At 41.4% G+C, this 15578-nt stretch overlaps 1 protein-coding gene across 1 annotated transcript in view; it reads left to right on the top strand.

The window, feature by feature from the left end:
• Positions 1-15578, top strand: part of LOC108795126 (lymphocyte cytosolic protein 2-like) — a 41364-nt gene that overhangs the window by 22715 nt on the left and 3071 nt on the right. Inside the window, exons 5-7 of the mRNA XM_018566318.1 lie at positions 8419-8477; positions 10022-10089; positions 11275-11352. Coding sequence (XP_018421820.1) covers positions 8419-8477; positions 10022-10089; positions 11275-11352 — 205 coding nt within the window. The remainder of the gene's footprint in view (positions 1-8418; positions 8478-10021; positions 10090-11274; positions 11353-15578) is intronic.

Below are 15578 nucleotides of genomic sequence, written 5' to 3'. Positions count from 1 at the left end.
CCCCCGCCTCTTACAATGCCCGCCCTGCCCACCTATAACCATTACCATTCTGCATTTCTGTATAGAGGACTACAACTCCCAGCAATACTCTCTACAAAAATGCAGAATGGTAACGATATAGAGAACTACAACTCCTAGCAATACTCTCTAAAGAAATGCAGAATGGTAACGGCTATAGGGGACTGCAACTTCCAGCAATACTCTCGACAGAAACGCAGAATAGTAACGGTTATAGGGGACTACAAATTCCAGCAATACTCTCTACAGAAATGCAGAATAGTAACGGCTATAGGGAACTACAACTCCCAGCAATACTCTTGACAGAAATGCAGAATAGTAACGGCTATAGGGGACTACAACTCCTACCTATATTCTAGACAGAAATGCAGAATAGTAACGGCTATAGGGGACTACAACTCCCAGCAATACTCTCGACAGAAACGCAGAATCGTAACGGCTATAGGGGACTACAACTCCTAGCTATACTCTCGACAGAAACACAGAATAGTAATGGCTATAGAGAACTACAACTCCCAGCAATACTCTCTACAAAAATGCAGAATGGTAACAGATATAGAGAACTACAACTCCCAGCAATACTCTCTAAAGAAATGCAGAATGGTAACGGCTATAGGGGACTGGAACTTCCAGCAATACTCTTGACAGAAACGCAGAATAGTAACGGTTATAGGGGACTACAACTTCCAGCAATACTCTCGATGGAAATGCAGAATAGTAACGGCTATAGGGTACTTAATGGCTGAATCAGGAACATGTCCACCAGCTACTACAGCATCACCCCCTCACTGGCCAGAACACAGCCTTGAGAGAGCAGTGACAGAACAACAACTTGTTGGTTTGGCTAATGACAGAATGATACCATGGGAACAGCTAAGTAGTGAAGTGCCCCCCATAAGAAGATTGCTAGTGTGCAACACATGTTTTCCATGGCATGTGTTGGGGTGCACTGCATTTGTTTCGAGCATAAATGTGCATTGCGCTGTCATTAAAAATTAATGGGTGTGCACCCCATAGTACATACAATAGACGTTATTGTAGTACACATCAACGCACATTGAAATAGGTGTAACTACGCACTGCAAAAAGGTAACAGTGTGAATTTACCATCTATCTTACCTTGGTGGTAAATGAATTGTCAAATGTATGGGGTTTTTTTTCCAGTTCTAGCCTTGTTTGCATACAGTAGTTTGAAAATACAATTGCCCAAATATATATTTGGTCACCCTTTAAAAGCATAAAATAAATGCTCCACAATATCTTGAGGAATAAAACACTGTCAACTATTATCACTGTTATTAGCATTAAAGACCTGTCAGATGACGTCTCCTCAGCACAGCCAGAGGTTGTAAGCTCTGGAGGCACAGGAAGCTGGCTCACACTGCTTCAAAAACACAATTACAGAAAAAAAAGCTACTCTACACAATAGTGGTATAGCATGTAATGTAATTGCATGCAAGATTTGGGGGGAGGAAGACCTGGTCAGTGATGGAAGTGGGCACAGGACCATATGGGATGAAACATTGGTGGTGGGTGGGGCAGTGCCGTTGTTGTTCTCTATCAGTTCTGTTTGCTTTAGGCTCTATGAGCCTTTAAATAACAGTGCAGACAGGGCTTGTACAGGAATAAGCAGTCTGGGTGGTAAAGCATCATCCCTAGTGCACTAGGCCATGGCATGGGTAACCTAGATGGAACATGGTCATTTGTAGGTGAGGGGTCTTGCACCGAAATATAGTAAGTAGATTGCCATTTTAATTTTACTGGGTCAACACTGTCGAGTTTTAATAAATTGGTATTAGCAATTAATTCTAAATTAGTACTATGAGCAATTACCAGGTTTTGTACTCATAACATTAAAATGTTTTTTTAAGGGCTATGTTTACTAGGTTTTCTGCTTGTTTACCCAACATACGGTAGTACATGTGACAATGGCACTCTCATAGATTTTCCAGCTCGTAGCACAACAATCAGACAGGATGATCATCACTGAGGTTGTTTTACTCCATAGTTAACCCCTTACACATTCAAACAATAACTGCCAGACCATATTTTAAAGGAAACTTGCACCATAACCAGCAAATTCAACAATTCTGACCTTAAGCAATGCCTGTACCCCTCAGGACAGGAATATAACAGGCTTTAAAACCTGGTTATATGGTAGTGCTCTTCAGAGACAAGGATTCTTTAAATTCTTATTTAGAGCATAGAGATAGTTATTAATACTGATGGTAAAGTAGAGCTCCAGCTGCAGAGGCAGCCCATCTTTTCTGGTCCCTGAGAAGGGTGTTGACAGAAATGACCACACCAAGTAAAGGGCCTGAGAAGTGACTTAGGGGATGTAAAAAATGTTTAAGATCATGCAGCTGCCACTCCCTCAGATACAGTTTTCTAAGTGCATTAATCTTTTCATATACCTAAAAGGTACATTTTCTAACCAGTATATTATTGTACAGAATACGGTTTCCTTTTGCATGAAGTTCAATATGATATGTGTCAGATGCCTTCGTCACCTAGGAGATGGGGTGTGCCCAATTTGCCTCCTGGACCTCATAATAAAGGCATGTTTAGTTAACTGATGTTAATTAGTTGATACATGTTGATACATGTGAATTCATTGTAATTCTTGATGTGTATTAATCAGCTCAGCATTTATGAAGCACTTTAAAACTTTTACCCACATGGAGGCAACTTCAGCCAAGCCACAAATGTTGGCTCAGAGACCCCATTCACACTGAGCTACATCCAAAAAAGTGATTTTGAGCTGAGCGACATTGAGCTACAGTGCCCATTTTATCGCGCTACGTAGCCCGACTTTTCGCAGGGACTTCGTAGCTGCCACATTCACCAATCATAAGCAGTCTTGATGTGACATCATTCCTTCCTTCTTATATTTCTGTGCAAAAGTGACACTTCTGTAGCGCGACGCAGTGCGACAATGTCACGCAATGTCGCTCAATGTCGCGCGACATTCAGCTACACCATTAAAGTGATATTAAACCCTCAGATCTTTTAACATAAAACAATACTGTGATGTGTGCCTTACTGTAATCCATGGTTGTTTCCCTTCTCTTTGCTGCTCTTCCTTTTAAATCTGTATCTGTTCTCATGCTGGGCAGAACTTCTGTTTTGCAGCAGACTGCCTTGTCTCAGGAATCGATACATGGTGGACCATGTACATGGCGGTGAGCTGAAAAGGGAAGTTCTCCCCAAGCATGAGAAGACATGAGGATTTAAAAGGAAGAGCAGCAAAGAGAAGGGAAACTACCATGGATTACAGTAAGGCACACATTACAGTATTGGTTTATGTTAAAAAATCTGAGGGTTTAATGTCCCTTTAAAGTCTATTGGACCAATTCACACAAAATCGCCCGAAAAACAGGTCATGTTCGAGCTACAGGCGACATTGAGCTGTGAGATGTGAACAGCTCCATTGAAATGCATTGGACAAGCTACATTGAGCGACATAGAGCTGATATTTGAGCGATTTTGGAGCTGAAATCGCTCGATAAATCGCTCAGTGTGAACAGGGTCTGAATTCCACTGCTAATATATTTATGATAGATTGTAACCCTGCTTCTGCAATGAGAAATACTCAGACATGGATATGTATCTGCTAATGGTGATAAGGTTTTTACAATGGTCTGAATACGTTTTATAATCCAGGCCTGGATAAATATGTGGTGATTGGCATGTACAATAGGTTTCAAGAGCAGGTCTCTTTTAAAGTTTCCAGATTCCCTGAGACATTTTTTTTGGTTTCAAGACATATGTAGGCTGGGTCTGTGTGTTGGAGGAGGATTACTAGAATGTGCTAATTTTCTGCGGAGCCCACAGATAACGGCTTTAAATCTAATTCTTGTTGCAGAATGGTGAATTTTAACAGAATATGGATGTCAAAGTGTTATTGAGTTTTGGCGGTGCCCAGAACTCATTACTGCCACAGTACTCCCTTCTTAGGGAATTAACATATAGGGAAAGGCCCTAAACAGAAGCTAGTAGTGGCGGTGCTGATAGTAGTGTTTGCTATTGATGATGAAATCTGTTCCTAGGTATTATACCGTTCACCCCCGAAGGAGCCGCCAGAATATACCAAGCCATCAATAGCCTGTCTAGGGATTATAGCAACCTGCTTCCCCCAATAGCATTAACCGCCCTCTTCAAGTGACCAACAGAGCCAATATCCAGGACAGAAGTATGATGCTGAAGAACTTTATTTACATATTTACACTGGGAGAGAGGGTATAGGGGTCTAGACATCCTGGTTAAAACAGTCACAGACTCTAGACTCCCTAGTCCCTTTTAGTATTTCAAGGTAGATTCAATAGGAACACTAGCTGGATATTTGAGCAGCAGATGAGCAGGGATTGGCACAGAATCTTCAGTTGGAGAGACACCAGCCTAGCTCCTGAGGTCCTCTCTATTCCAGGCACCTCCAGTAGCCATCAGCTTCCCTGGTTCTCCTTCTCAATCTGTAGCACAGGGCTCCTCCAGGCTTGAGGCCTAGCGAAACACTTCCCGCACTCAAGTATTCCCAGGCCTAGGCTGCACCAAGCCCTGACTGGACACATGTATATAAACACTCCCCAGCATGCATCACTGGCTATCAGAACCCCAGTGATTGGCTGATGGACTGCATACACTCATAGTGTCCCCCATTGGTTGTCCCACACTGCAGCAGAGTCACACTCCACTCAGGCAAGTACAATCAATGCCAGACCACTTGGAATTAACCAGATAAATGGCAACTATAATTCAGCTAAACTGACTACAGCTCTGGCAATCACTAAATTTCAATTAGCCACTTCACAAAAGGTGATGGGGCTAGAGTATTTTGGCAAACAAATATAGGCAGGGAGGTGCTATGACTACTTTAGAGGAAAACCTTTTGAGCTGGACTGTACAGTGGAACAGACTTGATAGACTAGCTTAGTGTACAGTGGCAATGTACTGTATATTGTATGATGTGTGATTAGCAAGTGGTTTTGAATTGTAATAGGGCAGGAACACTGCACTAGGACAGGAGGACTCTTAGACATGCAGCAAGAAAAAGTGCAAAAATATATTTTTCAAAGCATTGTAGTGCGCAACAGCCTGAGTCCTGAAGACTTACTATGGTAGCAATAGGATTACAAAAAATCCCATTTGTTTAAAACATGTATTTATTTGGAATATTTTTTTTAGTAGTTTAAACACACAAAGCTGATGAGTAAGCAAATCCTGAAAAGCCCTAGAAAAATCTTTGAACTGTAACAAATAAAAAAAACAAATGAACTGTACTTGAACAGATGAATCGTATATAGAAGTGCGCAATAAGCTTAGCTGCAATTGGTGCATTAAATAGGCAGTGTTAAAATGTAAAAAAAAAAATAATTACCATTTCCAAGCAAATATTACAATGAAATGTCACAATATTTTTTTAGACACACTGAAACATGTCTCCATTAAAGGAGGACTATGGGGTTAAGGCTTTTCCCCACAGTTCTCCTTAGGGTAACGGGAGGACACAAACTAGCGTTCAGGTAGCAGGGGGTGTTACCTCTGCTCGGGGACCACTTGCACAGCGCAGGGCACGGGTTCCCCTCCAGCCTGGTTGAACTCCTGGTGCCCGGGCTGCGGGTGCGCATGCACAAGTCGCGCGGTGGGTGCGCATGCGCAGTACGCAGGCTGCGCGCGTATCCCGGAACCACGCGCCTAGTGCTCCGGTACAGCTCGCAATTATGTCTGGATCCGCCCAGCTGCGTGAGTGACAGCTGGCTCTGCCTATCCAGGCAGAGCCAGCTGTACCCGCCCCCCTGTCCCGTCCGTTCCGCCAGTCAGCGCTGGCGGATCGGAGCGGGGAGGGGGGAATCCAACCCCTCCCCTGTCATGGCAGAGGGACGTGACAGGATCGAGAGGTGAGCGAACGCCGGTATGTGTTCGCTCACCTCCCGATCTACTGAGCTGACCTGTGACAGTCTCATTGTCACAGGTCGGCTAGAACTATGAGCTGAGTGAAAAGCACTCACTACATAGTTCTCCTTTAAATTGGAACTGTAGAATAAATTGTATGTTGTTGTTCGTATGTAAATATTTATCATAAACCAGATGGTAATGGTTTATTTTAGGTTAACATTATTTTTGTGCTCTGAAGAAAGCTTTTGTGTTTTGATTAGGAATTTGGAGTAGAGTGATAGAGTGATAGAGTTTGTATAAGTTGTTGAATACAGGTATTCCTCACTTAACGACCGAGTTCCGTTCCTACGACCAGGTCGTTAAACGAATTGGTCGTTAAGTGAGGAACTCTATACAGTACTGTACTGCATTAGTACAGTACTGTATAGCGTTGCAGATGTACCGTACCGAACAGTGTACTGTAAATCGGGCAATTAAAATACTTACCGGGACCTGCAGTGAAGATTGGAGGACATCACTTCCGCCGGCGACACACCGCACTGACACTGACGCTCTAGGTCGGAGGTCGATCGGCGGTCCGTCGTGAGTGCGAGTGGTCGCAAAGCAGGAAAGTCGGTAACCGAGGAATGTCTGTATATAGTACATATATATGTGTACTTTGTCAGTAGCCACCATTGATGTATCAGGCCCTTTGGAACATGAAGCATAGAGTAGGAGTGTATTTATAAACAATTTGCAAAGCCATTTACCCTGCAAAATTGCATGTACATCTGCTTTGTGTCAATGGAGTCATGAACAAATGTTATTAGCATATTTTATTTCCAGGTCAAATGTAATATCCAGTAAATACCTCCTTATGGCAACTAGATGGAGGTGAGCAGCATAGGAAAGAAGTATTTATTTTCTTTGAGTCAGCTCTATGAGTCAGCTCTATCTAGTGGTCATGGTGCAGTATTTACCTGATATTACATTCAACCTGGAAAGAGAATAAGCTAATCACATTCGTGTTATTTCCTCCATTTGCACAGACCAACTGTATGTGCAACTTGTTTATTTATAAATACACTCCTTTAATCTTTAAAGCTCAATTACATTTTACTTGAAATCAGATACATTAAATTTTACTTTAAATCCGCTATTTGCATAAAAAAAGTGTGCAAAGTCTAGAAAACCTATCTTCTGCCAGCATGCCATAAATAAATACCCTTGTAGCCTGTCTGGAATCCATGGTCTCTCTGCAAAGGTCAGGCACACTCCCTGCTGCATCAGAGCAAGAGGTCTCCAAACAGCAGGGAGCATGAGCTGTGCTGACTGCAAAGCAACTGTACTGCATAGATCTGTCTCAGCAGGGGTTGTGATGGACCTCTGCAGAGAGAGAAATGTATTTGGCTGACTTAAATTGTAAGTTCAGTTGCAAAAGAAAGCTCTACCTGCCTCAAAAAAATGATACAAAATGCATTTGTTGTTGCATGTCCAAGTAATTCGCAGTCAAACTATGACAGTGCTGAAAACTGAAAAGGCCTGGCAATGAAAAGGTAAATGAAGTGATTGAAGTTGCAATAGATTGTCAGCTTTTTTGTCAGGTGGCAAACACACTATATGCTTGTAACCTAGCAATAACCACACTACATAACAAAGGTTACATAATTTTCTAGTACATGTTCTCTCTCAAGAGGACATTTTTTCCCAAAGAATGCACAAAGGACAAGGGGGGGTGAGAACCTAGTGGTATTCAATTATCATTATAATGTATTGCTGGGACATGTAGCCCTACATAGCTTGCAGTATTCTGCATTGCTGTATAATGATTATACAGCAATGCAGAGAATAGCACCAGCTATGCAGGGCTACATGCCTTAGCAACACATTAAGTAGGGATGCACCAATGTCAATACTGGGCATTTGCACGAGTGCTCGTACTCGTGAAAATGCCCCGGTACTAAATGCAGATATTGCCACTAAATTTTTAAACCGAAGTGGTTGCCTGAGGTCCTGCTCTTGCTTACGGCAGCCTTCATGTTAACCAAACAGTGCCTGTTTATAGTGCCTTCCCTTGTGGTGGGGGGTTGGGGGGCCCTTCATGGTTTCTTGCACCTGGGCCCTGAAGTTTCTAGTTACGCCTCTGTATTGATCTATAGTATCGATTCAACTGTCTTGTGTGGTGGGTGTGCTTTTTTCCCCCCATTAGGCAAAGATTGCTATATTTGTTCAGGGAGTTATATTTTGTCAACCTTTACACTAAAATTGCTATATGCTCCTTAAACATCTTACTTGCCATATACTCACATTACATTCTTTATAGAGGATCAGCATTTCTTTTTCCCTCATGTGTTTTGTCCACAAAGGAATCATGGTGTACACCTTTGTAATTATAAAAATACATAAATTATAATAAGTGATTTTGTGACACATGTAAAGCCCTTACCCTGATAATGCTAACATTTTCTGTTACTTCATTTGTTGTACTTTTTTCCCATTACCATTTTAATAGTGTGTTTTTTATAACAGCTCATTTGCTGGAGGGTCGCAAATACCAGGAGGGCTATCAAACCCACCTTTTAAGCCAGGTATTTAAAATGATGATTTTTTTTTATTGTTCTATAGTATTTGTTGTTTTACTTGAAAATAAGCCAGATCACTGAGCATATGGCCTACAAATATATGCGTTCCCTTCTGTATTCACTCCAGCTTTTTAAGGTTGGCTTATGCAAGCCTATGACTATCAGTACTAGACAAGGGGAAAGAACAACATCATCCCAGAAAACACTCATTTAGAATTGTGCACCTTCTACCTTGTTTATCTTTATCCACCCAACTCCGTTATTTCTATCAGATATTCTAATAAAAGTGTACAGTCTTGTCAAGTTTACTTTTTAAAATACAATGGATGGAATTTATTAAAATTGGAGCAGGCAGGGGGGTGTGGTTTGCTCATGGCGCTGGACGGTCGCATCTGAGCTGAGCTCTAATAACTGATTCGCACAGCTTTTACCCTCTGCCCTTATCATCTGCTCTCTCACCTGCTTCAAAAATGGGGAAGAGGGGGAATGGGTCAGAGGCCAGAAAGATGCCTGCCTCTGGCACCATTGAGTGCTTTCTCACGTCGGACACAGAGACCCTTTGAGGGCCGCCGGATCGGTCCTTGTCTCCACGTGGTGGACTCCCTGCCTCCTTGTCTAGTGGTTCTCTCTACTGGCTCTCCTGCATCCTCTCCCTCCTCGAATGACTCAGTTCAGAGGTCTGAGGATCATGACCCGGGAGTTTTGGAGGTCATGAAGGACTTGCCTACAAAATCTGACTTGGCTGGGATGTTTAAGTCAGTGGAACGCTCCCTTACCAAAGAGCTGTCGGCCATGGACTCTGACCTCTGCTCACCTGTTAACAAGGGTCGGAGTCGGAATCTCGGCTGGACACACATACTGCGGCGCTGCGAGAGCTACAGGAAAGTAATTGCTCTACGGAAAATTATATTTGATGGCACAGAAATGCATGATAACCCACTAAAGTTCGATATATACGTTTCTATTTTCTTCATTCAACCTACTGGTTGAACAAAGAAAATAGAACAGATTTGTTTATTAATGCTTACAAGTGTTGATCAAGGAATCTCCTGCTGTTTAGACTGTATTTTGTGCTAGCCGCTGACGGAATACCTGAACAGAGTAAGCAGCTTATGTGCTGCTCAGTCTGTTCGGCCGAGAATTTTCCAACATGCTCCTTAGATCAGCTGATCGAGGGATGCCGGTCGGAAAGGTGTTGACAGCGGCATCCACACATGATGAAGCGTGTATTCCTGGCTTTAGGCTACGGTCACACTGGTGTGCACATCCATACAGTGTGCATGCCCATGCAGAGAACTGCTCCCAAGAGGGACAGGTGCAGCCTATAATTGCATGCAGACACCTGTACATCCCTATGCAGGATGTGGCTGCACGTGGCTGACCCTCCTGGCAGCAGGTCTGTGCACAGGTGTGCATGAGGCTGAAAATGCATACTGTTGACTTTTTCATGAAGAAAGCAAAATCTGATTGTGTTATCTCGAAAGGTGTACTTTAAGCAACAGCACATGCCAATTGTATTTTCTGTAATCTTTTTACCTACTTTTTTTCAGTCTACAAGTCACCTTCTGAAGGCAATACCAGACCACCAGCTCCAAACCCTAATTCACAACAAAATGATGTAAGACTAGAAAATATTTTGTAAAAATTATGACAGAATTGGGGTTTATGGGGATTCATTCCTGCTATTGCATAGTAACATAGTATGTAAGCCTGAGAAGACCAAGGTCCATCCAGTTCAATCTATATGTGTGTGTGTGTGTGTGTGTTTGTGTGTGTGTGTGTTATCTTACTGTAACACTTCTCATATCCCTGTAGATTCTGCAAAAGAAGAAACTCAGCCAGAAATTTCTTGAATTTATCAATGTTATCCACAGATACCACTCCCTGTGGTAGTGAGTTCCAATCTTTCACCAATCTCACACTGAAATACCCCTGTATTAATTGAACCCCCTCTCTTCTAACCTTTTGTTGTGTCCCCAGGTTCTCAATACAGTTTTGGGATTAAACAGCTTGTTCCTAATATTGGGGTCCCCATTGATGATTGTAAAGACTGCAATAAGGTCCCCTCTTAATCGTCTCTTTTCTAAGGTGGATAAGTTTAGATTTTGAATGCGGTCTTCATAACTCAGGTTTTCAATCCCTTAAATAATTTTGTAGCCCTTCTCTGAACTCTCTCCAGTTCCAGGATGTCCCTCCTGAGAGTGGGTGACCAGAACTATTGCGCATACTCAAGATGTTCATTAACTTTAGTCAATCAGGTTCTATAAACCTTGTCAGTGATACTCTTGCCCTTCTCTATAGAGATTATATGTATGAAAAGTGAGCTCACTACAACATTTTTTTCTTCCACTTAGAATACTTGTAGAAATATTTTTAGAAATGATGGTTGGAATTCTATTAGTTGCTATTTTTCTTGTTTGCACACTTTTCATACATAATTCTCTATAATGTTTGGGTTTGTCATATTTTTTGTTGTAAAAAGTAAATATCTTTTAATCCTAAGACTGCTGTTACCCTCTGTAGAGAACTTGGAGGTCATGAAAAGAAAGTATGTTACTATCTCTAGGTGCTCAGGGCAATACACAGTCCAAAATCAAAACATTCATTAACGTTTTATTGTTGCCATAAAACACTCCGGCAACATGTGGAAAGAATCACCATGCATTCTAACAACTGTTGCTACTGTGGGATTATGTGAACTAAAACTGCTTTTAGTAGAAACAATCTTCCAGGAGGTTATTAATACACTGTTCAATTAGCATTCTTTTGGTGTGTTTTAATCTACATATTTATTATATTTTAGGTTATTTCTTTGGAACAGTGGTATTTGGGCAGTATGTCAAGAAAGGACGCAGAGATTTCTCTCAGATCAATAAATCAGGTAACTGTTAAATTTGAAAGTATTACTGTTTAAATTATTGCTACAGAAACATTTTAACAGAAAAGTTTAGATAATGTCATTAAAGATAATGGGACTTCCCATAACATCTTGATCCTTGTTGCAGTAGTATCCACAAGCAACCTCCTCGATCTTCTTACAGCTCATTGAGGCTCACCCTGTTATACTGATCAGACATGATCTTTTCAGCATAATACTAGTAGTGGACTTTTAAAGAACCCATGTACATCATCTTTTATTTAGTATACAGATCAAAATAATAAAACAATAAAAAAAGAGATAAACCAACAAAATATGGCTCCATTAAAAACACTATTGTCTCATTGAATCATCCCTTCCGTCATACCTGTGTATAAACACAATAAGGTAAGTATTTACAGTTTCCTCTCATAGGTCATGTTGTACCATATCCAATATATTTGTCAGAGCACAATGAAAACTAGACAAGCGAAAGGTGCTAGTTAAAATATTTATTAAGAACAGTGTCCACAGGAGCAAGCAGAATCATAAACCAGAAAAATCCAGAGTCAGGAGTGGGTAGTCGTCCAAGCCAGATCAGGAACACAGAGATCAGCGTCGTCAGGAACAAGCCAGGAGCAGGAGCCAGGAAATCAGCATTGTCAGGAACAAGCCAGGAGCAGGAGCCAGAGAAGAACGTCAGCCAGGATAGGGTCATATACAGAATCAGGATACTCAGAGCAGCAGGAATGCACTGGCAGGAAGACCACACAAGGGCAAGGTTAGACTGGACTGAGTGGTTTATATATAGTAAGTGGGGTGACATCATCACTCAGAGACAGGAAACTCCCATCTGACTCTCTCAGATGATGCTCTCCTGCCTGGCCATAGGAGGGAGCCTGGGAGTAGTGAGCAACGTTCCAGAGACTGCTCAGACAAAGAAGGAAACAGGTGAGTAAAATGGCAGCCAAGCCAGAATGCTGCAAACCAGTGAAGTCAGGGTGGAACCCTGACAATATTACAATATAGGTGTTCAGATGGGAGTTTGCTCTATGCTTTTCTCAGATAAATCCGCTTCTTTAGGAGCAAAATGAGACATGCTAAAGATACATAGAATGACACAAATTTATATCTGTATGATGGTAGAATCCATAATAAAGATTACACATATGCAGATAGTGAATAAACATACAAAACTTTGTCTTACTTGAAGAAGATATTCAAAAAGAAGAGCCATACATCCAAACACATCAAATAGTGGACTCCTGTGGGCGAGCACAGAGATAGTATTGTGGAGCCTCCCTCACTGCAAACCCCAAACATAGCGTACATCTAATGTTATAATGAATATATGTTAGTACAGTCAGAACTCCACCCTAGATCCATGTATCAAAAAGGTGGGGGTACTCGTCTATGCTACCACGCAGAGATGAAGATAGTCACTGTAGTCAGACAGTACCACTATCGACTGTAATGTAGGGTTATGTTTCCACCTCCTAATTTCTATACTATAGAATTGATATTACTAGTAAGCACAACATTCATGAACCTTCAGAAGTAAAGATTAGGTACAACTACCTAACCTCAGGGGTTATCTATTTCTCTTGAAGAGAATACATTGTACAAAGACTGACTGAAAGGGGTCCGTTACCCAATATAGGTACTCTAATGCTAAAACTGCACAAAGAAAGAGGCATACAGGTATATGCAGTAGGTGGCAAGAGATTCCAAATCGCCAATGAATACATGCTTCTGTCATACACTAACCTTAGTCATCTGAGTACTAACCTAGCACTTCCACTGAATCTGGTTTGGGAATGGACATAAATATGGAAACATCACCATGGACCATGACTCCAAATTTAGGGGCCATTCCAAAAATAACACAAGCACTCACAACTCACAACAGTTGTGGAGGTCCAACAGGATGGGGCAGATGTAAACACAAATATGGCAAGGTGAGATAAGGTGGGTGAGCAAGAAAAGCTCACTTTCACTTTCCTTGCGGTGAGTTACAGAATCTCCCCCCTTTTCTTGCTCACCCACCTTATCTCACCTTGCCATATTTGTGTTTACATCTGCCCCATCCGGTTGGACCTCCACACCACCCATCCTAAGAGGGACCGTCTCTCCCACTGCTCCACTCCATCTCACGGCCTTCGTAAAAGCGAATTATCGACCTACCATAGGTGAGTACATCACCTACCCCTCTCATCCAACTTCGCCACATTTATTGCGCCAAGTAGTGGTGCTTCCGTTCTCCAATTTTTTTTTCCTATTAACTAATCATGCAGCGCCTGCGTAATGTGTCTCCGTGCCGCTGGCACATCACATCCCTGCATTATTGTTGGGGGTGTGCCCGCTAACGGTGTGAGGCAGATGTAAGGCGATCCCTCACTGCCAATGGCAGCCACATTGAGGGTGGACAGGTAGTGGTCTCTCCTAAGCCATATGGGTTATGACATCGAAGGGGTTAGTAAGGTTAATACTCAGATAAATAAGATCAGTGTATGACAGCAGCATGTATGTATTGGTGATTTGGCATCTTTTGCCACTTACTGCATATATGCCTCTTTGTTTATGCAGTTTTAGCATTGGGCAATGGACCCCTTTCAGTGAGTCTTTCCACAATGTATTCTCTTCAAGAGAAATAGACATCTTCAATTGCCTTTTTACCTAATCTTTACTAGTGAAGGTTCATGAATGTTGTGCTTACCCTACAACTGTACATTACAGCTGATTACTGTCTGACTACAGTGACCATCTTCATTTCTGCAGGGGGTAGGTAGTATAGACGAGTACCCCCTCCTTTTTGGTATATGGATCTAGGTTAGAGTTCTGACTGTACTAACATATACTCATTATAACATTACTATATTTGGGGTTTGCAGTGAGGGAGACTCCACAATATTGTCTCTGCGCTCGCCCACAGGAGTCCACTATGTGTGATGATGTCTTTGGATTTATGGCTATTTTCTTCAAGTAAGACAAAGTTTTGTATGTCGATTCACTATTTGCATATGTGTAATCTTTGTTATGGATTGTACCATCACACAGATATAATTTTGTGTCATTCTATGTATCTTTAGCACGTCTCATTTTTGCTCCTGAAGAAGCGGATTTATCCAAGAAACGCATAGAGCTGACTCCCATCTGAACACCTATATTGTAATATGTTGAATATGGTACAACGTGACCTATGAGAGGATGTAATAAAACTATACATATTTACCTTTATTGTGTTTATACAAAAGTGTGACGGAAGGGATGATTCAATGAGACAATAGTGTTTTTAATGGAGCCATATTTTATTGGTTTATCTCTTTTTTTTAAACGTTTTATGCTGTTGATCTGCATACTAAATAAAAGATGATGTACATTCAAAATACTGAACAACATAGTGTGAGTGGGTACCTCAAAAGTCAGCTACTTGTATAATTTTGTTATAATTATTGTTGAAATTGGATGTCGTACCCCCAGATGGCCTATCCACCCCAGAAAATGTTGGGTGTGTATTATCTTTTCAGCACTAAAAATACTATCCAAATGGAAGCAAAACTGAAAGAGAAATACTGTTAAGTGTGTATCTACAGAGGTTACAGCAATTGCATTTGCAGCCTTGCTGTGGTTTCAGTATGGCTCTCCTTGCTTGGTCATGCAACATAGATCACATATTTTGCAGAAGATGTTTGGGAAGCCCTATGCCTTGGTTGTGTAACTTCTCTGTGTAATTTGTAAGTGTATAGTTTTGCGAAAGCACATTAGCAAAATGTTTTGGTGTTTCAAAGACAGAAGTTTTCTAGAGACAATTAAATGATTTATGGTGTTTCAGCACTTGGCCTGTATTGAAAATTTTAGGGCTGCTGGGGGTAATATCCAAGAGATGAGTGAGACAGTTTTTTTGTCTTCTAAAAGTTGTAAAGCAGAGCACTCCTCAACAGCAGCACAACAGATGGGCACCACATGCTACAGTCACATTCAGGTAGTGTTCCTGGGCTAGTCTGCTTCATCTGTCATGGACAGGAACTCACTTTGATTCAGATTAATTCCTTTACCTTACTACTCCTTTCCAGAACTTGACATTCTATCCATTCTTTCCTTGGTCATAGTAAACTTTTTTTTTCACAGTGGTCCATGTCCTGCATATGTATAAAAAAAATTAACAATTTACTGACAAGTCTCTTCCCAAGAGGACAAGCATGATATCTTATTAACTGGTGGCAAACAGACAAATTATACATCAACGTTTG

This window comes from Nanorana parkeri, unplaced genomic scaffold, assembly GCF_000935625.1.
Source record: "Nanorana parkeri isolate BGI_ZX_2015 unplaced genomic scaffold, ASM93562v1 scaffold936, whole genome shotgun sequence".
Lineage (NCBI taxonomy): Eukaryota > Metazoa > Chordata > Amphibia > Anura > Dicroglossidae > Nanorana > Nanorana parkeri.
The sequence above is the reverse complement of the archived record's forward strand: the minus strand, read 5'-3'. Positions and strand labels throughout refer to the sequence as shown.